Source organism: Mixophyes fleayi, chromosome 12 (genome assembly GCF_038048845.1).
Source record: "Mixophyes fleayi isolate aMixFle1 chromosome 12, aMixFle1.hap1, whole genome shotgun sequence".
NCBI lineage: Eukaryota > Metazoa > Chordata > Amphibia > Anura > Limnodynastidae > Mixophyes > Mixophyes fleayi.
In genome coordinates this window covers 49815888-49843101 of record NC_134413.1, presented here as the reverse complement: position 1 = coordinate 49843101, position 27214 = coordinate 49815888, and the positions used below count along the sequence as shown (strand labels likewise).

Here is a 27214-nt window from a genome sequence, read left to right as displayed (position 1 = left end):
CAATGAAACGCGTAAGATGTGATTTTGGGTTTTAGTGCCACTTTTTGATTTTATGCGCTATCACAGGTCCATTTATCCCGCTACAATCATTTGTTTTTACTATTCAATACCTTTCTTAAGAAACGTGTTAACAACACGATTGCTGTAAGAGATATCTACCACACTTTGTGAAGTTCACAACATCGGTAACCTTCTATATGTAAGAGGATTCTTTTACCAACCACGCACCGGAACCATCTTACCGGCTATCTATTTTGGGAGGAAGCTTATTGCATTAGCACCACGTATCGAGGTGCACACAAGGACGGTGGGAACGATGACCGGGTGACTGTTCATATTCCAGGGAACTGGTAAGAAATATTATTTAACTGTTCCTATTACCCGAAGAACATATATACCGCCGTACCATACCTCCATATTATTATTACCGGCATCACTATCATGCGTGATATTTCAAATTGAACTTTGGAATCACTTTTGTCCCAAAAGAGAATATTGGACAAATACATCGTCTATCCTAGGTGCTCAGGAGCACCAGTGACTGTTATAATACCATCTGTCTTTGATTCAGTACTGGATGAGACACTGAGTTAGGTGTTCGGGGCTAGAAGCGATTTCTTATCCTCATCATTTCATAGTGTTTATTACACTGAGCTATTGAGCTACACTATAACAATTTTTTCTGGCAAGAAAGGTTTATGAGCCTGATGAAGTCTACACCATCCAGATAGGTCTCTGAGAATGCTATTTAAGTTCTATATGATATTAACATAGGTGCACCTATATATTGTCAATCCTTGTAAGAAATGGTGAAAACATATCGATTTACATATATCGATTAAAATAAATGTTTATGTATCTGTTAAAACTTTTAATAAATTATTATTTTTATCCACATTACGGCACCAGTGTTTTTTATATTTTTTTATGATTTGAAGTCTTACTGCAACTTGTTTGTTAAACATGACCAAGAGCTTCCTTAACTTTTAGCAAGGATTTGAGGCATGAGTGACGTCAGTTTCTCTTAACTGCACAGAGGGAACGCCTACTGTACTTAAGTTAAAATCCATAACGCCTACTTTACTCAAGTGATCTCTCATCTCTGCCCAGTTCGCGCCCACTCTCCTCCCATTCCCACCCCTTTCTACTCAAGTGGTCAACCACCATCGCAACACCATTGCAAATGTATTTGCGATGGAGTTTGCTTTTGAGTTGCCTTTGAGTGCCGGATCTGCTCTGTTTGAGCAGCGTATGTGGTGGTTTACGCTGCTCAAGTCCCGTTTTCGCGCATGCGCAGAGACGACTACCGGATTATCCGCATACGGGTGCGTTTACGTACCTTGATGAATCGGGCCCCTAATGTTATAAAAAATTATCTCACACAACTATACAATAAAACCATTTTATTACACATACAGTATATTGTCCTTATGCTTACTAAAATATGTATTCAAATCCATAGTAAGAGAGAGATACAAATATATTTTGCTATTAAAGTAACAGCAATATTTTATATATTGTTTTTATATTGTTCTTCTTTGTGGTTCTCAACTGCAGTCCGCTGGGGAGAAATAGACACATTTGCTTCCCCATATATAGAAAGGTAATTACTGCAATATGACATTGCCCTGATGTGTAATATTCCTCAATTATACTGTAGAGAAAGAGAATGAAATAGGAGTTAGAAAACAAAATGATCACACATATGTACATTCTTGTATCTGCATAATGTTTAATAACCATATATAGAAGACACATTACTGTATACAACAGTTACCAAGTGTATGAGGATAAGGAACAGTACAAGGGCAGGGAACAGTAGAGGGACTGGTATGGGCAACTTGCATCTGAAGCACTTGTTCATCTACACTGACAGGCACTGGTATAATAAATGAACTGTGTGTCAGATGTATGCAATTATACATAAAGAAAAGGACCAGCAGACATAAAAGGGATTTTTATTAAAAAGCGACTTGGCTGTGACCCTATGGAGTTTTAAAAGGGTCTCAATACAATTGATGGGTGTTGGCAACATCTGTCATCTGTTGGCTTGCAGTACCCCTGGTTACAAAAAAGATTTCATGTTACCTTGTGACATATCTCTAATTAGTTTACTTGTGAATTTCATATTCTATTTAATTGCAAAAAATACTCCATAGTTCATGGCACCCCAGTCAATGCAAAAAAACTCCATATGTAGAATATTCAGTAGGAATACAAAGTGGAACACCATAACATTTAATCATTTTAAAAACTGAATACAGTACCTGAGCTATACGTAGCTTTAAAGCCGACCCCTGTAACACTGCTGTCACTGACAAACTCAACCAGCATCTGGTTAGTGGAAGAAACTATGCTAGGTATCAGTTTAGTCCCACATGTTTTGTCCAGCAACACAGGAGATGTCTTACTGGGACCATCATAAATCTTGATGTAGTCAGATACACAATTAGGTGAGGACTGGATATCAAAGCCATTAAAATTCAGGGTGACCTAAAATTAAACATTAATATCACATTATATTAGTTTCAGAAATAAAATCATGTGTAAGTTAATTTATACTTTTAACAAGGAGAATTGCATCTTTACATTAAGCAGCAGCAACCCAATCAAATGCCACAATTGTGCATAATGCTCCATCCCTTTCACATTTCTCATGCATATGATACAATGCTCAGGAAGTTCAGCCCAGAAGAAGTTGAGCCCTTCAATGATTTACAAACCAAAATAAATTTTCAGAATAATCAGAAGCTGGCTGTGCTGGGGAAGCATCTGTCCCCTGGGCCGCTCCCATAGTGGGCTAGGACACCATTAAAAGTACAGACTTGTGGCACTACAAGTGCTCATGTGCATGCTGACACTTGTAGTGCCACAAGCCTGTACTTTTAATGGTGACCCCATCAGGAAATTTGAAGTGTTGACATATCATAAAAATATACATATTGCCCCACTGCTGATGAAATAGTAAGACACTGTTGTAAAAACAAACAACAAAACCTTACATTTATTCTATAATAACATTTGGGCCACTAATTTATTATTAAAATAAATTGTCCCCCGTAAGAAAATTCAGAATCATTTTTGCCCCTCTACAACAAAATAGATGGTTTATCTAAACTTCCATTGTGCCTCCTGTTATATTATCATTGTCCTGCAGTGTAACAGTGATGTGTTTGCTAATCTCGCCTATAGAAAGCAGCATGTTGTATCTGGTGATTTTAAATTCAAACTCAGGCGAGTTTCATACATTTAGTGATTTGTATAGCTAGACTGGGAAAACATGGGGACCGCGATTTGTAGCGATTTTGAAAACGGCGATTTTGAAAGAAACAATTCTCTGGCGATTTTACATCAAAAAGTTGGTTAATTATACTGGCCCCCAAAAAATCACTGGAAATTCAAAATCGCAGCTTGATACATTTACCCACTAGAGTTATACAACTCTACTTCTCTATCTAAATCTATCCCTATATATAATTATTGTTGGCTTCTTGTAATCTTCTAGCAACTAGCAGAAAGTGTATTCCTGTAGTGGACATTCAGGGGATAAAATATATTAAAAGCATGTATTTTTTTGATGTACATTTAAATCAAAATCAAACCAACTTCTTGGTACGTAGGAAAATATTTCAAAACATGTAAGTGAATGTGCATGTGAAAATATTGTGGAATACACACTATAAATACTGTTGGTATTTTCTTGTATGTAATCTGTATTATTTATAGTAATCCTTATTGATTTCTTATGTTTTTGTTTAGATTACTGAGATCACAATCCAAATTCACTATAGTGCTTTTGTGGAGACAGTTTATATTGAATATATTTTTATTTGGTTAATATCTGTCCATTTGTCTCCTCAGAGATAGTGCATTCCAGTGTTAATATATATTAATTATTAGTTATCAAATTAATCCAAATATGGAACAAACCTCTATTACAATGGTCATCAAGATTACGATACTGTGTATTTGCCACTATACCTGCTATTTTATTTCCAGCTATGAAAGTCCAAATAATTGATATATATCCTCTTTTAATTATATGTGTATCTGGGCATGTAACATACTTAGTAAGTGAAATAAACAGGTGTATTTTCACTTATATTACATAAATCTCAGATTATCTGCCCCTGGCCTCAGTTAATGTATTACAGACCTTAATATTAGGCATCATTTAAATATTCAAATTCCTATTCACATGGAAATGGTATGACAAAGATCATTATTTTACTCGTAATTTAAGCCTGTATATAAACCTAGGGGTATATTTACTAAACTGCGGGTTGGAAAAAGTAGAGATGTTGCCTATAGCAACCAATCAGATTTTAGATTTTATTTATTTAGTACATTCTACAAAATGACAGCTAGAATGTGACTGGTTGCTATAGGAAACATCTCCACTTTTTCAAACCCGCAGTTTAGTAAATATACCCCCTAGACTAATATCAGTACATTTTTTTATTTTATTTCACAATATTTTCACATGCACATTCACTTATCACATACTTGGTATGTAGGTGAAAGCATTAAAAACAAGAAAATGGTTTGATTTTTATTTTAATCAGTAAAATACATGTTTTCAAAATATTTCAGCCCCAAGTGCCTCCTATAGTAATACACTTTATTTTGGTTGCTAGATGATTATTCTTATTCAGGGAAGCACCACCAATAGGTCATATTAAGAGTCGGTGGTTTATGACATGCTACTTAATAGGTGAAGGCCGACAATTTGTAAGAAATATATCTGGTGCGGACGCAAACTCTATAGCTTCTTGTCATTTTGTGATAAAAGTCATTCGCATGCGTCTGTATGCAGGTTACAATGTATCTTACACTTACGAATTCCGAAAAGGGGAAGGGAAAGTACGAGCAAACATAGGCCGAGTACAGTAAGTAAGGCATATTCACACAACTGATACTGAAGTAAATCTAGACATAGATGCATACACACCAGTCAGGGCACATATCTCTTGTGGGTGCTTGGGGGGCTGGTTCAAGGAGGTGCAATGATGATAATTACCAACAGCGCTAATTTGACTGGATTGCAAATTTAACTTTATATCTGTTAGTACTAACGTCATGAATGTGGCTGCTATATCATATAAAGTTGCAGCAGTATATTTGCATTACTTAAATTATATTGCAGTTTGGATTGTGGAAGAAAGAAGATTCACATTTTACTCCTAATGGGGAAAACAATAGATATTTGTACTTAATTGAACTGCTTTGTACTTGTATTTTTGGGAGTGGTGGGGTTTTCCAGCTCAGACAAACCCGACACAGTAGAGAGCGACAAAAATATACCAATCACAACACCGGTCATGTACAAATTGCGACTTACCAGGTTAATAACAAGTGGTGTTTGCGGCAGCTTGAATTCCCTCCCACTGTAAAAACCGACCTTGCAAAAGCTGGATGCTACCAAATCACGTCATTTGTAATGTTCCGAATGCAAACTGCGGTTTTAAAGCATGTGGGTCCAGCCAAGCTTCCGCAAACACCACGTGTCATTAACTGGTAAGTCGCAATTTGTACATGACCGGTGTTGTTGTCATCGGTGTATTTTCGCCGCTATCTACTGTGTCGGGTTTGTCTGAGCCGGGAAAATTACTACCACTGGTATTTTCAGGTAATTGAAAATTTCAAATTTATTAATAGCTGTCAAGATACCGTTCTCTGTTGTGTATATGGCCTATTGTTATATTGAGAACATATAGAATAATGTGATTTTTGAATTTGCTATTAAGTCTGACAAGACACATCCCTATGCTTTCTCTAGGTTATTGTGCGGGTAAATTTGTTACTCCTGATGTATACTTGGCGTTAATGCTAGTGATGTACAGCTGGATGCATCTTGAGATAAGACTGAATAAATATAACATGTGTGTGTCCTTTTCTGCAAATAGTCAGGGCACAAAGGCATTGAAATCTAAGTATGCCACTGTGCATGTGCAGTGCCATATTACACATATATACATATTAGCTGGCGATTGGATCTTGTGTAGCTCTATCTTGACAGATCAAAATCCAACTCAATGCAGTGGGAATTGAGCCGAATGTTATTCAGGTGTATTTGATGCAATGCCCCCAAAAGTGACAGAACTAATTTGAGAAATAATATCTTCTTCCTGTGTTTTCGGTTTGTCATCTGTTCCATGCATTCGTTACTGTACCTGTCCAGATGGTGTTCTGATCAACCAAACACAGCTGACATCATTGGGATAGGCTGAGGGATAGTTGGCTGAGTTCACAATTCCATTTATATTGTTAAGCAAATTAGCACATACATCTAAGAAGGGAGAAAGTGATTTATATCAATGACGGTAGATTTGGTGAAGTATGTTCAGTTATTGTATAATTATGATATGCTATATATGTGACAGATACCTTTACCTACACTCTATGATCCTCATTTAGACTTAGGAAGAAATCCTGCTAAAGGGTACAAACTTACACCTGGATAAATCATATTGCTTTGCAAGGGGTGCAAGTTCAAGTTGTTTTCAATGCAGGGAAAATCCAGTCTTCTTGTTAGTATATTGGAAATGCCACTTTAGCTCAAGTAAGCATGTGTCATTGTACACCTGCCTCATTAAATTAAGGTATGCTTCTCTCCTGACCTGATTGAACCTTTGCAGTTTAAAAGTCCCTCCAGTTCTATGCAGCTTTGTTATTGATAAAGTTTAATTCTGGACTCTCGACTGCTGTACAGTCTCCTCTCTGGGATTCTTCAGTTTACTGATTTCAGCTTTAACTATGGCTTTTTATTCCAGGGCTAACGGCATACAAAGACTTCTGACTCTGTACCTTGACAAACAGCATTACTATCCAACTCAGCATTCCGGCATCCTGCTTACTGTGATCTCTCTCTGTAAGTAAACCATTTTGAACATTGAACAGCCTATTAGTCAATGTTAAGCTAGCTAGGAAGATAATATTTCTATATTGTTCTGCCTGCTGATTATGACACTGAGGGGCTCTGGGCTTGTCTCAGTCGTGCTTGGAGTTTTGCTGTCTCCAATTAGATCAGGTCAGGAAGATTGGATATTCTCCGTTACAGAGATTGCATCTTTTGAATACTGTGTCTGCTTCTACAAGTTTGTGCCTTAATTATTCGGTGTGAAGCACTCTAGACTGCCAATGTCTCTATTATTATTATTGTTGTTTATTTGTAAGGCACCACAAGATCTCTGCAGCGCCGTACAAACAGTAGACTATACAGGGTGAAACAGTACAGGAGATGAGGGGTTAAGTGGATGGTTGGTAGGCTTTGAGGAACAGGTGAGTTTTAAATGCCCATTTGAAGGAGCAAAGATAAGGAGAGAGATGGATGGAGCGAGGGAGGACATTCCAGTGAAGGGGGCCGGCACAAGAGATGTCTTGGATTCTGGAGTGGGAAGAAGTGATTAGAGTGGAGGAGAGGTGACGGTTATTGGCCGAGCGCAAGGAGCAGGCAGGAGTGTGAATGGTGAGGAGGTTAGAGATGTAGGGGGCAGTAGACTGGGAGAGAGCTTTGTAAGTTGTGGTAAGGAGTTTGAAAGGATTCTGTAGGGGTCTGTCAGGCTTCTAACAACAAACGCCTCTTTAACACATTTAACTCTCTTCTGAATCCTCCTGCCCCAAATCCTCCAACTAATATCAGTGCACAGGATCTTGCTTCCTATTTCAAGGACAAAATAGATAAGATCAGGCTTGAAATGGTATCTCCCTTGACAAGCAATCTGCTCAATTCCTTTGTAGCACCCTCTGACACTCTCTCTTCATTTGATCCCACAAATGAAGAGGAAGTTTCTACTCTCTTCTCATCTTCCTACTCTACCTCCTGTCCTCTTGATCCCATTCCCTCACAAATGGGTATGTCCCTGTCTCCTGTGCTCATTCCCCCTCTAACTAAAATCTGTCATCTATCTCTTTCTACTGGTATTTTTCCATCTATATTCAAGCATGCAGTGATTACTCCCATTTTAAAAAAACAGAATTCTGACCCTAACTCTCTCATAAATTACCGCCCATCTCCCAGCTCCCATGCCCCTCCAAGCTTCTCGAGAGAATTGCCTACACACGCTTTACACACTTTCTTACAGCAAACAACTTATTGGATCCTCTTCAGTCAGGCTTTCGCTCTCAACACTCCACAGAGACTGCGCTGACCAAAGTTGTCAATGATTTGATCACAGCAAAAATAATAACTAATACTCTCTTCTAATTATCCTGGATCTCTCTGCTGCATTTGACACTGTTGACCACTCTCTCCTCATACAAACGCTGCAATACCTAGGTCTTGAAGGCACTGTCCTATCCTGGTTCTCATCCTACCTATCTAATCGCTCTTTCAGTGTTAATTTCTCTGGATCCACCTCTGCTCCGCTTCCTTTATTAGTTGGAGTTCCACAAGGCTCAGTCCTAGGTCCTCTGCTATTCTCTATCTACACCACTTCTCTTGGAAAACTAATAAGCTAGTTTGGATTTCAGTATCATCTCTATGCGGATGATACACAAATTTATCTATCCTCTCCTGATCTTTCACCATCTGTGTTGTCTCGCGTTACTGACTGTCTTTCTGCCATTTCATCTTGGATGTCTTCTCGCCAACTCAAACTCAATCTTTCAAAAACTGAGTTAATAATATTCCCACCCAAGAACAGAAGCTTCCTGCCTGACATTTCTATTTCTGTTGATAACATGACCATAAATCCCACCCCGCAAGCTCGTTGCCTAGGTGTAATCCTTGATTCACAACTGTCGTTTATTCCCCACATCAACTCTATATCTAAATCATGTTACATACACTTAAAGAACATTTCCAGAATACGCACATATCTGACACAAGACACAGCAAAAACATTAATTCATGCACTCATCATCTCCCGCATCGACTATTGCAATTCCCTCCTTACTGGTCTTCCCAAAGTCAGACTTTAACCCCTACAATCTATTTTGCACGCAGCGGCTAAACTGATTTTCCTTACAAACCGTTATTCCTCTGCTGAGCCACTCTGTCAGTCTCTACATTGGCTGCCTGTATTTCAACGAATCCAATATAAAATTCTTCTACTAACATACAAGGCCATCAACAAAATTGCACCGACATACATTTCCTCACTTGTCTCGAAATATCTCCCTACTCGACACCTCCGTTCTGCACAAGATCTACGTCTCTCCTCCACTATCATCACATCCTCCCATTCTCGGTTACAGGATTTTTTCCGGGCTGCACCCACGTTGTGGAATTCCCTCCCACGCACAATAAGACTTTCCTCTAGTCTTCAAACCTTCAAGCGTTCACTGAAAACCCACCTCTTCAGACAAGGTTATGAGATTCCTCAACCATCATCTTAATTTCCCTAGATTACCCTATTGCCATCCTCTACACTGCTAACGCAAGACAACAACCTTCTGACCAACATTGCAACACACACAGCCCACTCAGTACTTTTACCTTTGCAGTCTGGCTGGTCCATTGTGCAATATGATGTAGCACATGCCCCTGTGTTTCTAACTCCCATTGTCCTATAGACTGTAAGCTTTTGAGCAGGGTTCTCTTACCTCTCTGACTGTATGTATTACCCAGTATTGTCTTATTAATGTTTGTTCCCAATTGTAAAGCGCTACGGAATTTGCTGGCGCTATATAAATAAATGTTGATGATGATGATGATAAAGGGGAGCCAGTGTAAGGCAAGGCAAGGCAGAGAGGGGAGGCAGAGGAAGAGCGGCGTGAGAGAAAGATGAGTCTTGCAGCCGCACTGAGTACAGAGCAGAGGGGGTCGAGATGGCAGAGAGGCAGTCAGACACATGAGAGAGAAGGGTGGAAGAGAGATCAGGAGAAGTTGAAGGTCGTCAGCATAAAGGTGATACTGAAGACCGAAGGAGGAGATGAGAGCACCAAGGGAGGAAGTATAGAGCAAAAAGAGTAGGGAGCCGAGAACAGAGCCCTGAGGGACTCCTACAGGGAGAGAGGGGAGGGGGGGGAGGAAGAACCAGACGTGGAGACAGAGAAGGAGCGGTTGGCGAGGTATGAGCAGAACTAGGCGTGGACAGAACCAGAGAGGCCGAGAGAGAGAAGAGTTTGCAGAAGGAGGGGATGGTCCACGGTGTCAAAGGCCGCGGAGGAGGATGAGTAGGGAGACGTGACCCCTGGATTTGGCTGATAGGAGATCATTAGTAACTTTGGCCAGGGCAGTTTTGGTGGAGTAGAGGGGGCAGTAACTGGATTGGAGAGGGTCGAAGAGGGAATTGTCCAAGAGATGTCTGGTGAGGCGGCTGCAGACAATTCGTTCAAGTAATTTGGAGGCATAGGGAGAAGTGAAATAGGGTGATAATTGGCGAGAGAGGTGGGTCGAGAATGGGTTTTTTGAGGATAGAAGAGATAAGAGCGTGTTTAAATGAGGAGGGTACTACACCAGAGGAGAGTGATAACTTAAAAAGGTGTGCGAGGTAGGAGCAGGCAGTGGGAGAGAGAGATCGAAGGAGGTGGGAGGAGATGGGATCAAGAGGACAGGTAGAGGGTGGAGAGGAAAGAATAAGGGAGCGAACTTCTTCACCCGATGTAGGGCAGAAGGAGCAGCAGAGTTGTTTGTTGGAGGGAGGTGAAGCGATAAGGGTGGCGTGAGAAGGATGGGAGGAGGAGATGTTCAATCTGATGGCCTCAATTGTGGAAGAGAAAAAAGTGGTTAAGCCAGCAGCAGAGAGGGAAAGTGGGACAGGGGCAGAGGGAGTTGAAGCGGGGATTAGAGGACTGAGAAAAAATGAGGGACTGAAAGAAGGTTTGTTTAGCAAGGCAGAGGGCAGAGCAGAATGAGGAGAGGATAAATTTAAAGTGAAGGAAGTCAGCCAGGGAATGAGATTTCCGCCAGCGGCGTTCAGCAGTGTGGGAGCACTTTTGGAAGAAGCGGGTGAGTTTGGAGTGCCAGGGTTGGGGAATAAGGCGGCGCCTGCGGACAGAAGAGGCCGGGCGACAGCATCCAGGACAGTAGTGAGGGAGTGGTTGTAGAGAGAGGACGTCTAATCAGGGCAGGCCAGGGAGGGAAGAGGTGAAAGGAGAGTATCAAGAGAGGAGGCGAAAGAGGGTCGATAGCATCAAGGTTGCGCCTGGTGAGGGTAGCTTTAGGCGGGGGGGGGGGGCAGGGGAGGAGGACAGATCCTTGAATTACCTAACACTTCTTTGGCATACAGCACTAATATACTGGCCGGCTATAACTTTCCACTGCAATTTAGAGATGTTATAGAAAGCTTGTCCTTCCTCCTTTTACAGCACAACATCGTTTTACCAAGGTGCAAGCTAAATTTACACCAAACTCTATTTACACTTACTGCACTGATAAAGCCGGTTAATTTTAGAAATGTCCAAGATGCTCAGTCCATCCCTTTGTCCAATGGGCACGGTTGGATCAGGTTTGGGTACCATAGTAGGCTGGTTTGTAGTGTTAGTGTATGCATACCTGTAAGACAGACAAAACACAACAGTAAATTCCAGAATAATACAAGGGAATTTTTCAACATCAATATGTTTTAATCACTTTCTAGCACCATCATCTATGATTTAATAAAAATGTGCGCAGAATAGAGTATTAACTTACTTGTCATAATGCATCACTGAGCCATAGTCATACTCCAGACCCAGGTTATTGGTGTTTTCTTCGGCAAAATTTACCACGTTACCTGTAACAGTAAAATGTCCAATTACTATGCCCCATATTTGAATGAAACCACAAATTTTTCTTTCTGTAGCCAAAAAATAATATTTATGTAAATTGCTTTGTGCACCATACCTGGTGAGATATACTGGTACATGATATTGACATATTTATTGCGGTCACTCCTCTTATGCTCATGGTGAAATCCCAGGGCATGATTTAATTCATGTTGTATAATCCCTCTGTGCATGCAACCCGAAATACTTAGTCCAACCATCTGACTTCCACCTAATTGTCCGACTATTGACATACAGCTGGAAACATTAAGGAAGAGAGTGTGTGTTGGTTACAGCTTACTTCTCCACTAACAGAAATACATAGTAATTAGCTGGACAAAATTTTTTAGAACCGTTTCAAAATTATGGTAATGTAATAATCACTGCTTGTGAATATTAAGTTTTAAAATATGCTGCTTAGTTTGTTTCATAGCAAAATGCAAAAGGAGTGGCAGATGCCTGGCTCGCCTGCCAGAAAACAACTAATGAATAATTTAAAAAGATAAAATGTTGCCCAACTATTTCCAAAACGAATGTAGTCCATGTACAGGTTCCACTAAACATAACAGTGAGGTTTGTAGACTTTTAGGGGCATATTCAATTGTCAGAGTTACTCGGAAAAGTAACGCGGCTTGCGCACTATTACCGTTATTACGGTAATAGTGAGCGTAATTACCATTATTACGGTACCTTTAATGCCGGCTTTCAGCTCGCAGCTCAGGGAGCTGAGAGCTGAAATCTGGCTTAGAATTAACGTAATAACAGTAATAGTTTTAACGCCGAGTTACTTTTGCAGGTAACACAGACAATTGAATATGCCCCTTAATGGAAGGATATGCATACTGTTTGTTTCCCGGTTATTTATCTTATATTTGTAAACACATATATTTTTATTTGTTTGTTTTGCACTTGAGTATAGATGAGCAAATCTCCCATGGTTTTCTTTTTCCTGCCATTCGGTGTGACAATTTATTATTGTTGGCTGATAATGCTTCTGCCTTACAATTTCCCCACCAGCTGCTACAATTGTTATTCCACTACCTACTTGTATCAAGTCTTCCCCACATCTAAAATGCTAGCCCATTTGGGCAGGGCCTTCTTTATCTTCTGTTTTATGTCTTTGTAATTTGTTTGTGTCATTATTCTCTCAATGTACAGCACTGTGTAATATGTCAGTGTTTATAATAATGATAAAGGGCCTGATTCATTTAGGAAAGTTAAGCAAAAATTTGAGTAAGTTTTCTTACTTAAGTTTTCTGGACAAAACCATGTTGCAATGCAAGGGGTGCAAATTAGTTTATTACTTTGCAAATAAGGAAAATACTGCCTGTTTTTTCATGTAGCATGCAAATACTTGATAGCTTATTTGTACACTGAAATTTAAAGTTGATCTAGGACATGCCCTACCCCAAATATAAATCTGCCATCACATTTTAAATTTACCTCCCCCTCCAATGCAACATGGTTTTGCCTTACTTATTCACTTTTGCTTAACTTTCCTTGATGAATCAGGCCCAATATTATTTCACAACCATTCCTTTTTTATATAGACAGAATGGAAGAACCTACCCATGTGAGGAGACAATGTTGAGGAAATCCTTTTCTGTTGTCCGAGGTATAAACCTCACACAGGTCAATGTCTCAAACTCCTGCATAGAAGTTCTAATCAAGTTGCGATGCCAGTCACCTGTGGAGAAAGAATGTTGAGCATTTATTAATAAATTAGAACAATAGCTGGCCATGACTACATTAGTAAACAATAAAGAAGAGAAAACTCACTATAAACAGAGGATAAGGTGTATGGAACAGAAACGGTCCCATGAGATTTAGGCCACAGGCAACTTGAACAGCTGGTGGCACTGCGCCCAGTCTTTATAAGCATGTCTCCTTGATCTACTGTCATGTTGAGACCTGCATTAATTAGAAAAATGGACATGGATCATTCATATCTTAATGTACGATAAGTAAAATTCATGTCAGATTATTAACTTAATCCTATGTGATATTGTCACAACATAGGACTGAAATTTTCATGGGGAGCAAAAGGCTAAGGACTACTATAAAGGAACTTGATCCACTCTTGATGAAGGACCCCTACCAGCAACCGGACTGGACTAGTGATGCAGGTGATGGAACCATTGACAACTCGGTTACCATCTACTGTGGTAAGAACCAAAGGCTACGGCAACGGATGAAGGGGTATACCAAGCTTCGATACTAGAGTGGCAGAAATGAAGTTCCCTGCGGATCCAGAATCCACAAAGACGGAGCATTCCAGAGAAGTATCCGAGGTCTTGAGGGTCACTGGCATCAGGAAGTTGGTATCTTTGAGGGAATAGGGAGAATGGAAACTGGATCCTAGGACAACCTCCCTACTATTGCCTAGGAGGTAGAGTTTCCCGGCTTCTTAGGAAAAGGTAATAACAGATGACCAGCCTCTCCACAATAAAGACAGAGGCGATTCCTAATCCGGCGTTCTCTATCATCCCGAGATAAATGAGAGCGGCCAATCTGCATGGGTTCTTCAACCAGAGGAGCCGGAGACTGGAAAGGAAGAGCCAACCGAGTGAAGTGGCGACTTTGGTCTCTCTCCTGGGGACGTTCTTGTTGGCGAATGTCCACCTTGACGCTGAGTGAGACCAGCTCGTCCAGTTTAGTAGGAAGATCCTGGGAAGCGAGAGCATCCTTGATTGGATCGGACAACCCCTGCCAAAAAGTAGCTGTCAAGGCTTCATCATTCCATCCCAGCTCGGAGGCGAAGGTGCAGAATTGTACAGCATACTGACCAACCGAGAGGGACCCTTGACGAAGAGCAAGGAGGCTGGAGGCGGCAGAGGACACTCGGCCGGGCTCATTGAACACCTTCCAGAAATTTTTTAATGAATACAGTGGCGTTATACAGAGATGCATCATTCCGCTCCCAGACAGGGCCTGTCTGGTGAGAAGGGATATAATATAAGCTACCTTGGCCCTTTCAGAAGAGAAATTCTCCGGTGCAAGCTGAAATTGAATAGAGAAATTGATTGAGAAAGCCGCGACACCCCTTAGGGTTACCATCAAACTTCTCTGGAGTAGGTATACGTAGATTCCTGGATGTAGTGGTACTTGCACTCGAAGGAAGTGCGACCGGAGGAGATGGCTGGGTGGATTCAAGGCATCCAGGCGGGAGATCACCCCTTGAATACACTGCAGGAGTTGAGCTTGGTGGGATTCTTGTCGCTCCACGCGCTGACCCAAATGGAGGAGAAGATCACTAGCAAAGGGTTCCCCAGAGCCGTCCGTCATGGCCAGAGTAAACTGTCAGGCCCGAATAGAGAGGAACACTAACCGGTATTGGCGCTACTGAGCAGATAGATGGACTTTGCTGCACAGGGTACGCAGGTTGCGGTCCTATTAGTCAGTTACCGGTGTAGTGAAGAGGAGTCAGACGGTCCGGGTCAAGCCAATCGGTATGCGAGGTACAGAGGGAGAATCCAGAAGAAATGTCAAACAAGCCAAGGTCGCAGGAACACGGGGGGTCACACAGAATAGTGAATGGTCAGCAAGCCGGGTCACAACAGGAAGGCAGAGACTGGAGAATGGTCGAGAAAGCCGGATCAAAACACGGAGCACAAACACAGTGGGAGCTAGAGGCAGGAACCTGTTACTCTGGCACCCTAATGGCGCCAGAGCCAGGTTTAAATAGATGCAGGAGGCAGATGATAGGTTCCGTGAACCAGGCACAGGAAGTGCCGAGGAAAGCGTCCCGTTGCCTAGCAATGGGAAGGGCCACTGCGCATGCGCCCGACAGGGCTGAAGGGCGCGGCTATCCTGTTGCCCGGCAACCGTCCGGGCAGAACAGCGGTGACAGGCGTCTGTGTCCGCTGAGTGGAAGTATGGCGGGGACGGCGCCTGACAGCTTGGAGTCCCTTTTTCTTGCATTTGGTATCCTGTTTTACGACAGTTGCAACAGTGACTGTAGATACACAACGACTCCCAATCCTATGTTAATGTTTGTCAGTGTTTCAGGGATTGGCCAAAAATATATTTATCCATTATTAAATAGATATTATTAATAATATTAACTACCAATTAGTACAATAGTTGTTAGAAAGATAAATTCAATTGTTCATCATAAAAATTTACATTTTTCATAGTCATTGACCTAATTTTTATTCAGATTTTGTTGACAGCCTAATCTCATTTGATTGGGGGTATTTTTAAATCTATAGTCACTGCCTCACTGGTTATGGTATGTGCTATAAATTTAAATTGCTATATCTCATGTTTGTTACTGGATGCACCACACGAAATTCAGGGTAAAAGTAAAGTAGATAATTGTTCATCATCAATACAGGTTGTTTATTAAATGTTTATGAATGGAACACATAGAGGTTTTTAAATAAACAAATCAATCAATCTGTACTAAGTCTATGCTAATGCAATCTATATTAAAAAAACATTTGGTAGTTATACTAAGACAATCTATCATTTAAAACAGTTTCACAAGTTTAGAACACATACCATGACTTCAGAAAGTAGCATGAAGGCTTTAGTGTAGAAGTTCATAGGGAGGCAAAACACAGTCTTTGCCCACCCAACGGAAATCATGGGGGGAGGGGTCAACTGCCCCCTCTGCCCCCCTGGTTCCTACACCCCTGATTATACCTATCTTCTAATCCATTAAAATATGTTTTTAGGTCAATAATACACATTTCGTTACCTTATAAGAATTATTGTATTTAAACCACACATGCATGTACAATGTAGGAATCATTTTAACTAAGCAACTGAAAATACTATTGTTATAGACTTAGGGAGGAATTCAATTAGCTGCAAGGTGCCGCCTGACATCGCCTCAATGTCTGACTGCACACATTGCCTGCCAATAAGGTAACAGATTTCCATCCCTTTTCTCCTCACACCTCTATAGGACATGAGGAAAATGAGCAGAGATTTGAGAAAAAATATTGAGGCAACGTGTCTCAGCGGACTCTTCGCAGCTAACTGAATTCCCCCTTAGACTTCTTAGCTTAACTCTTTTGTATTGTATCTTAGCATTTAGTAGAATGTTAATACCTTTGTTGGCTTCAATAATCCTGCTGAAAGTACCTTTAGGTTCTCCTGCATCTGTATCTGCTGTAAATACAAATGTACATACAATGTAATAAACGTGTATACTACATTTATGTGGATAGTCTCCTGAGCAGGGACATAACATTGCCTGTCTCCACAGCAGTATTTGAGTGGGACCTAGGGGTAAATGTATCATAGTGCGGGTTGTACAAGTCGTCGGAAATTGGCGAGATGACAGCTTAAATTTAAAGCGGCGCTGCCTTGTAAAGGGAGGTTTCCCTTTACAAGGCAGCGCCGCTTTAAATTTAAGCTCTCATCTCGCCGATTTCCAGCGACTTGTACAACCCGCACTATGATACATTTACCCCCTAGTGTTGTCTCTATAACATTCTGTCCGCACCCCCTCGCACTGAAAAGAGGAGATTGGTGGCCTCATCTTAGCATACTCACAAAAGGCCTCTGCTCTGCTCTTTTGAGATATACAATGTAATCAGTGGCAGAGCTACCATTAGTGCAGCAGGTGCAGTGCACCAGGGCCCATGGAGATAATGGGGAACTAGTGAGCTGTGGGCCCTGGTTCCCTCCTCCCCGCTTCCCTGCACCTGGGCCCACATCTCGCTAGTTTTGCCTCTGAATGTGGTAACCATGTATACTACATTTATCTGAATAGTCTCCTGAGTTCAGTTGTTGGCGTTTACTAAAGGAATTCCTTAAAATTTCAGTTATCGTTTTTGTTGATGTTTAATTTGCTATAAATTACGTCCATAAGACCAGATAAATGTGTTATATGACCAGACTCTCAGATGTCGCAGTTTGTCCAGATAAAAAAAATCTAGTTGTATCTGGATCAAAGGCATTATTTGGAATAGGTTCCTGCTTCTGTTTTGTATTTTGAAATTCAAAAGTAAGTGTGAGATTGATGAGACTGCTAAAAAGACAGCATTGTTCCCACCACAAATACGCCCTTTGAAAACATCATAAATGACACATAAAAAGATTTACAGTATTAATCAACTTTTATACCCTTGCTACATATTTTAAAATTACTTTTTTGAACCAATTAAAGAAAATAAAACCATACAGACCAGGGATCAGCAACCTTTCTCTATCAGTGTGTCACTCACCGGACCGTGAGTGCCTCTTCCCGGACATTTAGGAACCGTGGCCGTCCTCCATCCTGAGGGACTGCGCATGCGCAGCCCTTTCTAAACCTTCAGTGTATGTTCCTTTAACTTAATTGGCAGATCAGGCAACCTCCCTATATTAAGCACCTGTGGTCAACACCACGTTGCCTGATCTTGGAGTCTCATTCCCCATGAGTCTCTGAAGGTGTTCCTGTGTTTCCTCGTTTATTCAGCCCAGCTGATTCCTGTGGTTTCCAAACCACTTCTACCTCTGTGGTTTCCAAACCACTTCTACTACTGTGGTTCCCATACCACTTCTACCATCTACTGTATCATCGTGACTGTGAGCTGATTCCTATCCGCTGCCTCCGTGCACTACAGTCTTCTACCACTTCAACTCTACCATGTATCATTGGGACTGTTAGCTGATTCCTATCCGCTGCCTCCGTGCACTACAGGCTTCAACCTGCAACTCGTCTGTGTTTCATCATCGTGACTGTTTGGCTGATTCCTATCCGCTGCCTCCGTGCACTACAGTCTTCAACCTGCAACTCGTCTGTGTTTCATCATCGTGACTGCTAGCTGATTCCTATCCGCTACCTCCGTGCACTACAGTCTTCAACCTGCAACCCGTCTGTGTTTCATCGTGACTGTTTAGCTGATTCCTATCCGCTGCCTCTGTGCGCTTCAGTCTTCAGCCCTTGTCAACTCTCCCGTGTTTTCCTTGAGTCTGCTGCCACTATTGCTACCCGCTACTCTCCGTGATCAACTGTTCCAGTTCAACTCTGCTCCGGTGTCCCATCGTTACTGCACCTGCTGGTTGCTATTGGCTACCTCCGTGTTCCCGCAGAGACCCGCTGCTGTTACTTCTCAGCGCTACTCATCCATCTACTGCTGATCCGCTCTCCACGCCTTCCTGTGTTCCCTGCTGGTCTACCTACCTGTGCGCTGCACCTGCTAGACCACCGCTTCACCCATCCAGGGACTTTGCATCCTGCCGGCCTCCTGCCGTTCAGGTATCTCTGCACTCCTGTCTGACTGCCTTCTCCTGAACCACGGTATGCATACTTTCCATTGACTGTGCTGTGTATTGCATACCTTGCTGGACTGTGTTGGTTCTCCTCTGGAGTGTACTATCCGCTGAGTCTATTGCCATCATTGACTGTGTTATCTCATGCTGGATTACTTCAAGAGACTTTCTATGTTGGCAGTGTTGTTCAGTCATTTATACATTTATATTGTGCATATTACTGTGGATCAAAGTCAAGGTGCCCGTGTATATATTGTGTTGCAGTCTCTCCCCGTGCACCTCCTCACATATATATTCAGCGGTACAACTTGCTAGTGGCAGACCACTGACCCCTGTTTACAGTTTCACCTGTTCCAGTATCCTCTCACATAGCAGTGGTACAACTTGCTAACGCAGACCACTGACTCCCCGGATACCTCCACTTGGATTCCATTCCTTCACTCAGACAGCGGTACAACTTGCTATCCGCAGACCGCTGACTCTCATCACCTCCTCGTTTCTGTTGGACATTCCTCCTCACTATAGCAGTGGTACAACTTGCTACCGCAGACCACTGACTACCTTCACGTGTCCTTTGTCCATACAGTTCCTCGTGTATTACTACCTCCATATTGCCAGTGCTGCTAGTCATAGACTTTCCTGAGCATCTCATCATCTGCTATTTCCTGTTCCGTGATCACCCTGCTACCAGAGTACCATATTACCACCTATACTGCTCTGGTAAGCCTATCACCTGGTGATCCCTGGGTAAAGACTCCTAGTGCCCGTGACACAGTGTGTCAGCAAAAATCTTTTCAAGCCCAGGTGTGCCAATTGTACATGTACACTATCTATCTATACACATATATATATATATATATATATATATATATATATATATATATATATATACACACACACACATATATACAAAGAGAGAGGTCAAAGTGTGCTTGACCACTGCGTGTATGTGTGTGTATATATATATATGTATATATACAGCACACTTCGACTTCTCTCTCTCTCATTGATATCATTATAATATTAACGGCAGTGGAATCAACAAATATACTTCTTGATAACCCTCATAAGTTGTGCCCCCAGTACATGTTACCCTGACATCTGTAATAGTTCATGGATTCCCTTCTCATTTCAAGCTGGCAACAGTGTTGCTGATGCCCCTCTCTCATTAACTTTACTGCTGATCTACGAAACAGTTGTGTTGGATTAGCATTGCTGGCCTGCTACAGTCATCAGTGGGCCTGCTGAATCAGAGGGTATTCCCAAATCAAGGTAAGATGTATTCAATATTATTGTATTACTTATTAAGCATGAAACATATTTAGTACTTCTGAGTATAACCACTGGAATGCATTTGCGACTTCTGGGTGCTGTTATCACGATCTCATTGAACATAGCACTGATAGTCCCTGAGGACTAGAAATCCACATCTGCACTGAGTAACTGCAGAATCCCGTTGCCTCTCCACATACATACTAAGTAAGTGGAAGAAGAAAAGTAAGTGTGTGTTACCTGAATTTCACTGTTTCATAAATGTGATTCTGACCCCCAATGCTCTTGTTTTCAAGCTTTCCTTATTTGTTGACCATATTATGAAATCTGGTATTGCTACAGCTGCACGAAGATCTAAATGTTAGATGCTAGCCAACATGAAACTATAGGATACCACATTTGTTGAAGATGTAAGTGAAACACAAAATGCATATGGATATACATGTTCACTAGCACAAAAGATGGTGTTTGAGCATATCTGTAGCAGATGCTGCAATATTCAGCAAACATCTAGACTAGTTAGCATATAGAAACAGTAAACATTTAGGAGAAAATACACAATATAAGTGAATAAGTAAAAGATATTCAAAGCAAATAGACCAGAGAGAGAGAGAGAGAGATTGAACATGAGGAAGAAGAGTGTAAGGCGTAAATAACTTAATTGAAGCAAAGAGGTGACATAATAAGAATTAACAGAACAAAGATGATGGTGAAAGGGACAAGACAGGGAAAATGAAAGATATTGAAATGAAAGGTAAAAAAAAATGCAGCTTACCAAAGCCATTCATTTCACGTAGGGAACGCTAAAAGATAAATAAATTTTGGTTTCAATTAAAGTAGCCCACTGGTCTCATCTGGAGTTTTTATATTTTTGAAGACGCTACATGAAGTGGCAGAATTCTTGAGGAAAAAGATGAGAAGCTCTCACCTTATGGTCCCTAGACTCTTTACCATCCATCATCTAAATGCAGTCTATCACTGTCCTCCTCAACCCTTAATTGCAATGGAAAGTGCATTGAGACACATCACTGCTGTAACCGAGGTACGTGACGAGTGAAGGGAGAGAAAGAAAAGTTCCACTGCCACTAAGTCCACTCATTACATAGTGAATGCAAGAGGAAGCGTATGGTGATATGTCACCCCATACATTATACTGCATAAAAGTACCGTTGGAGGGTAGAATGCCTTATATTAATGCAATTACCACATACTCTAAGCTAAAAAACCCCAAAAAAAACCAACAAAATAGTATTTTCATATACAAAATCTGAATATAGAACCTCATACCCCAAACCTCCCTCAGCATCAGGTAACATTGCGTTATTTATGGTCAGTCAGTATCTCACCTGTAATGATGGGACCAAAGGTAGACTTGTCACTGAGCCCATAACACAAAGCAGAAGAAAAAAGGAGAACATTTTATCCATCTTGTTCATATATTGCTCTTTGTTTTTCTATGTATTTTCGATGTGATTTGTTATGTAGAATCTCTCTAGCTGTATGGTAACCTCAGTCTCAGGATCATCTTTTATATTAGTGCTGGAGAAAATCTAACCAACCACAAGGCAGATTAGTTGATTTTAGGAATGACCAGAAGGGATGCCTGGGGTCAATGCATGGCTGTTACAAGCGTGTAATCATATTGACGTGTGACCACAGGATGAGATTTTGCAGATCATATATTGTCACTTTAAGTTTTATAAATTATTCACTTTATAAACTTGATAAAAAAAATAGTGGTTTCTCACTAAAATGCTTAACCTTTTGATTTTACTTTGGCAAACAATGAAATTTGTAGAAACTTCAACTGTGGTGAAACATTTTGCTTATCTTTATCTTGGTACTCGGACGTCTTATACATGTCACACAGTGTGATAGCTTTACAGAAGTGTGACTATTATCTATGACAACTTTAAATTAGAGAATAGTAATTAAAAGATCATGATAACTGGATTATACGTGCCATATTATGACACATGAACAACTACATTGTGATGTGGGTTATTTTGGTTGTAGCAACTAAAAATTAAATAAAAAGACTTACTATACCACGTTTTACTGTATTATATGGAGCATAGCTGGGTAACAAAATATTGTATAATTACTGTTATTGCTATTAGTATTATTATGACCGAAACATCACAAGCAGATTGTAAAAATGAAAACAGGCCTAAAATGTTAGCAAACATTACATAGGAATCGATTTGGCTGTTAAAATGTAGTATTCTCATGTATATTATAAGACATTCTTTGGCACTTAAATCCAATGATTAGAAAATATATAAAGAAAAATAATGAATTTGTTTCTGTATCAGGCTTCATAGTTCATTTTGAAAAATTGCCTTGAGAGAAGGACCTATGTTCCCAGGTTGTGCTAAAGACATTAATATAACATGGACAAAAACATGTATCTCATATTTTGGCATTCAATTTGACAAATGGGTGGGGTACGATTTTACGATACTGATAATTCGGACACAGATTCTACCTCTAAAACAATTCTGATTCCAAGAATGCCTATAAGATGGAAATGCAGACTTACAATAAAAAAGACAGTGTACATCACCGACATGCCTCCTATATATTACGATTGCACTTAATGCCAGCATTTGCAATTGACGTCAGTGAGATTTCTTTATTTAAAGCGGCAATGCCAGGACCGGCCGTGTGTATTTATCCAAATTGTAATTCTAATTCTAACCCTAACCCTAAGCCTAAACCTAGCCTTTAAATTAGATGATAAAGGCGTCGGGTCCTGGCATTGCCGCTTTAAACCCAGATCTCTCACTGGCGGCATGATAAGTGACGTAAATTGCAACTGCCAGCATTGAGTGTAATCGGAATATATAGGAGGCATGTGGATGATGTACACTCTTATTTATGGTAAATCTGGATTTCCATCTTATAGGTATTCTTGAAATCGGAATTGTTTTGTAGGTATACACTGTGTCGGAATTATAAGTATCACTAACATGACTACCACTGTTGCCAAACAATATTAGTCCACTATATGCACTTAATATTACCAAGACAATCAATAGGATTGAGATGGAAGTTAGTGTTTTGAGATGACTGTGCTAGTCCTAAGGGGGTAGGGCAGATTTGCTCAAAATGATCATATTTCCAAAACCTCTTTATCCACTTTAGATACCACCCTTGATCTCAAAACATAAAGATAGCATACATATTGATTCAATATTTCAGATTTTTATTTGGAGTAATAAAAAAATTGACATAGGCCTAATTAAACTTCAACAATCAAAAATGCATGGTGGGATACATTTCCCCAACTTTGCTTTATATAGCCAAGCGGCACAGCTGTGTTGTTTATGGGCTTGGATTTAAAATACTGAAATATTTACCAACATTACACTTGACAGAAATGTTATACTAGGAATTAATTTACTTGATTTTTTTGCATTTATATTATCGGGAAATACCGGAACACATATAGAGAAATCCACTCCAAGGGGTAAATTAATTCTACAAGCGTCAGTATGTTCATGTGTATGCTGGCACTTGTAGTTCTACAAACGCCAGCATATCCCAGAGTTTAAGGCTGCCAGGGCTTGCTGAGGCCAGTACTGCCACATAATAAAATACTATTCTTGTTTTTTTTGTACATTTTTGGATGTTGTGAAGAGCTCCAATGCTGTTATCACAAGGCTGTTTTTTTTCTGAGAGATGCATTGTGGGCGCAGTTCCCTTAGAGAATTACACGCTCTCATGAACATACTCTGGACACAGGGTCTGCTTTCCCAATAGTGGGACCAGTCTAACCTGTCAGGCTGGTGATGGTTGTGGCTTTTGTAGGGACACCCCACCCTGTTTGTCCTACCTGAATAGCTGGAAACAGCTAGACAGTAAGCACTGGTGCTCATTTCACCTTTGTGTATTTATTTTCTATTCCTTTAATAATCATTTACAAAGCAAGTGATTATAAATAGGTTGATGATGAAAATGATCAGCTTATCGAGCATTCGGCCACAACAATATATGATTAAAACGTATCTTAATGCAGCCACATTCTAACACACTGTCTTGAGTATCTTAACATACATGAAGCTCAAATCACCCAAGTAAGAGTAAATTTTGATACCAGCATTTTAGGAGTACATCGGGCAGTCAATTATTCTTAACTCTAAATGAGGCCCTGGTTCTCTTAACTTACATTTATAGTAATAATGTAATAGTAATAATCTGAACTTAGAATTCACCACAGGCAAAAGGAAAGATAGAACCTTAAATTTGAAAATTATAAATCACAAACAACACAATTCACAGATGTCACGATTCACAGCAGGGAATATGGTTCCTGGGTTTGTCATGCAGAAATACAGATACAGGTAGTGGGACTCAGAGAGCAGAGATCTTGTAAATAGTCACACTGAACAGCCGGACTGAGATGTTGGAAAGGATGGTAAAGTCTGTGAGCTGATATCCAGTCACACATGCAGAAATACAGGAACAGGTGTGAGCTGAGAACTGTAGATTAGATACACAGGTGCAGCTTGTCACAGTTCAATGAAGGAATACAGCTAAGGAGCCACAAATATAGTGAAAACATACAATGTTTATTTGCTGAAGAGTACAAACCAGAAGGTGTAATAATGAGCTTGCAGGGAAATGCAGAAGTAAATACCAGGTTCACAGATGATGCAGGTAAGCAGGAGGTATGGAGAGATCCCAAGCAGCAAGTAACCCAGACGAACAGCAGAAAGGAAATAACAACAATAACCAGCAATGTTTGCTGGGAGTGACAGGTATAAGAAGGGCCACACCCAGGTGCAAGGGATAATTAATGAGCAGGGCAACCCCTAGTACAAACAAGGAGCACAATAGCAGCACCTCTGGTAAATAGAGGTACTGCCACAGTATAACAATAATAAAGTCCAAAAGGCAGGAGCTACCAGGCAAAGCAGCATGCAATGCCTAGGGCTTGCAGGCAGATCCTGACAATACCCCCCCCCCACCCCCCTCCAGGAGGGATTCCAGACCCCCGATTACCAAAAATGTCTAAATTCATCGGAATCATAGTCCACAATGGGGGTCCGGCAGAAAAGTCCTTGTCCACGGGCAGGAAGGCGAAAGAAGTCATGCCAGAACGAAGCACTGTAGAACCTCCTCTCTTCTTACGTCCTCCCCTTTTACGGGATTTTCTCGGAATGGGAGCCTGAGCCAACTGGGAGGAGCACAAAGGTAACTCTAGGATTGTAGTGCTGGGTAGTGTTACTGAAAGCACAGGTGACCCACAAGATGGCACTGCAGGTGTTGGTGAAAACTTGTTGATCACTGCCTTAACAAATAGTTGTAAGTCAGATAGGAAGGGGTGATCAGTCTCAACCAAATGGTTTGCCCATTCCATGGCCTCTCCTCTAAAGTTTGCCAACAAAAACAAAACCTGCTTCTTTGGGTCACTGACCAGGCCAGGAACTGAGGGGAAATAAAAAGCACAAAACCTCAGTAGAGCACTATATTAAGAAAGGTGCCCCTCAAAGGTAGGTGATGGAACTGTAGACCCTCGGCAAGAGGCGGCTTGGGCTGGGCAAACTTGGAGGCAGACCCGGACTGGGCGGCAGACTTGGCAGCAGGCCCGGACTGGGCGGCAGACTTGGAGGGGACAGCACTGACCGGCAACTCGGGCTGAACCGCATGGACCGGTAACTCGGGCTGAACCGCATGGACCGCCAATGTTTCTGGAGCGGACTGGAGGGACAGGGCCCCCTCTGGAGCAGGCTTTAAGGGCAGCGCCCCCTCTGGAGCAGGCTGCAGCTCAGGAACAGAGACAGCGGCAGGCGACTCGGAACTGGAGACAGCGGCTGGCGACTCGGAGCTGGAGACAGCGGCTGGCGACTCGGAGCTGGAGACAGCGGCTGGCGACTCGGAGCTGGAGACAGCGGCTGGCGACTCGGAGCTGGAGACAGCGGCTGGCGACTCGGAGCTGGAGACAGCGGCTGGCGACTCGGAGCTGGAGACAGCGGCTGGCGACTCGGAGCTGGAGACAGCGGCTGGCGACTCGGAGCTGGAGACAGCGGCTGGCGACTCGGAGCTGGAGACAGCGGCTGGCGACTCGGAGCTGGAGACAGCGGCAGGCGACTCGGAGCTGGAGACAGCGGCAGGCGACTCGGAACTGGAGACAGCGGCAGGCGACTCGGAACTGGAGACAGCGGCAGGCGACTCGGACCTGGAGACAGCGGCAGGAGACTCGGACCTGGAGACAGCGGCAGGAGACTCGGACCTGGAGACAGCGGCAGGAGACTCATGACCTGGAGACAGCGGCAGGAGACTCATGACCAGGCAGCATGGTAGCAGGATACTAAGGACCAGGCAGCACAGTGGCAGGAGACTCGGGTGCAGAGGCTGCGGCAGGAGACTCAGGACCGGACACTGTGGCAGGAGACTCAGGACCGGACACTGTGGCAGGAGACTCAGGAGCGGACACTGTGGCAGGAGACTCAGGAGCGGACACAGTGGCAGGAGACTCAGGAGCGGACACAGTGGCAGGAGACTCAGGAGCGGACACAGTGGCAGGAGACTCAGGAATGGACACAGTGGCAGGAGACTCAGGACCAGACACAGCGACAGGAGACTCAGGACTGAACACAATGGCAGGAGACTCAGGACCGAACACAGTGGCAGGAGACTCTGAGCTGAAGACAGATGATGGCACCTCGGGACACGAGGCAGAGGCCGGGACCTCGGGACACGAGGCAGGAGCTGCCACCTCAGGATTGGTAACTGGGGTTTGCAGGCTGGGCCTCACCCCAGGGAGCAAAAGAGATTGTAATGTGGCAATGGGAAGTGAAGCGTACACAAATCCAGGATGCGGAGAGGAAACAACAGAAGATGGTAGTGTAAACTGACGTGGTCTGCGGAGAGGACAGTCCTGTAAGAAGTGTACATTACCGGCACAGTAGAGACACAATTTGTTAGCCATTCTGCGCACTCGCTCCTCTTTGGTCAGATGGGGGCGTGGACCACCTGTGAACTGGGAATTTGTTACACCATAGTTCTTAGTAACCTGCCAATTTGTAGAAGCGCA

At 42.0% G+C, this 27214-nt stretch overlaps 1 protein-coding gene across 11 annotated transcripts in view; it reads right to left on the bottom strand.

The window, feature by feature from the left end:
* Positions 1 to 1388: 1388 nt before the first annotated feature.
* The window catches only part of LOC142109128 (embryonic protein UVS.2-like), a 77520-nt gene continuing 51694 nt past the window's right edge, over positions 1389 to 27214 (bottom strand). For 7 of the 11 annotated variants that reach the window (XM_075193184.1, XM_075193176.1, XM_075193178.1 and 4 more), the window contains 10 exons: positions 20948 to 20975; positions 16750 to 16809; positions 13471 to 13602; positions 13261 to 13378; positions 11771 to 11949; positions 11579 to 11660; positions 11313 to 11440; positions 6174 to 6289; positions 2268 to 2493; positions 1389 to 1654 (listed from right to left, as the gene is read on the bottom strand). In XM_075193184.1, coding sequence (XP_075049285.1) covers positions 1650 to 1654; positions 2268 to 2493; positions 6174 to 6289; positions 11313 to 11440; positions 11579 to 11660; positions 11771 to 11949; positions 13261 to 13378; positions 13471 to 13602; positions 16750 to 16809; positions 20948 to 20960 — 1059 coding nt within the window. In that variant the 5' untranslated portion in view covers positions 20961 to 20975 and the 3' untranslated portion in view covers positions 1389 to 1649. Of the gene's footprint in view, positions 1655 to 2267; positions 2494 to 6173; positions 6290 to 11312; positions 11441 to 11578; positions 11661 to 11770; positions 11950 to 13260; positions 13379 to 13470; positions 13603 to 16749; positions 16810 to 19993; positions 20693 to 20947; positions 20976 to 21100; positions 22359 to 27214 lie in introns of those variants that run through there. The other 4 variants (XM_075193183.1, XM_075193180.1, XM_075193182.1 and 1 more) reach the window with 4 other exon arrangements.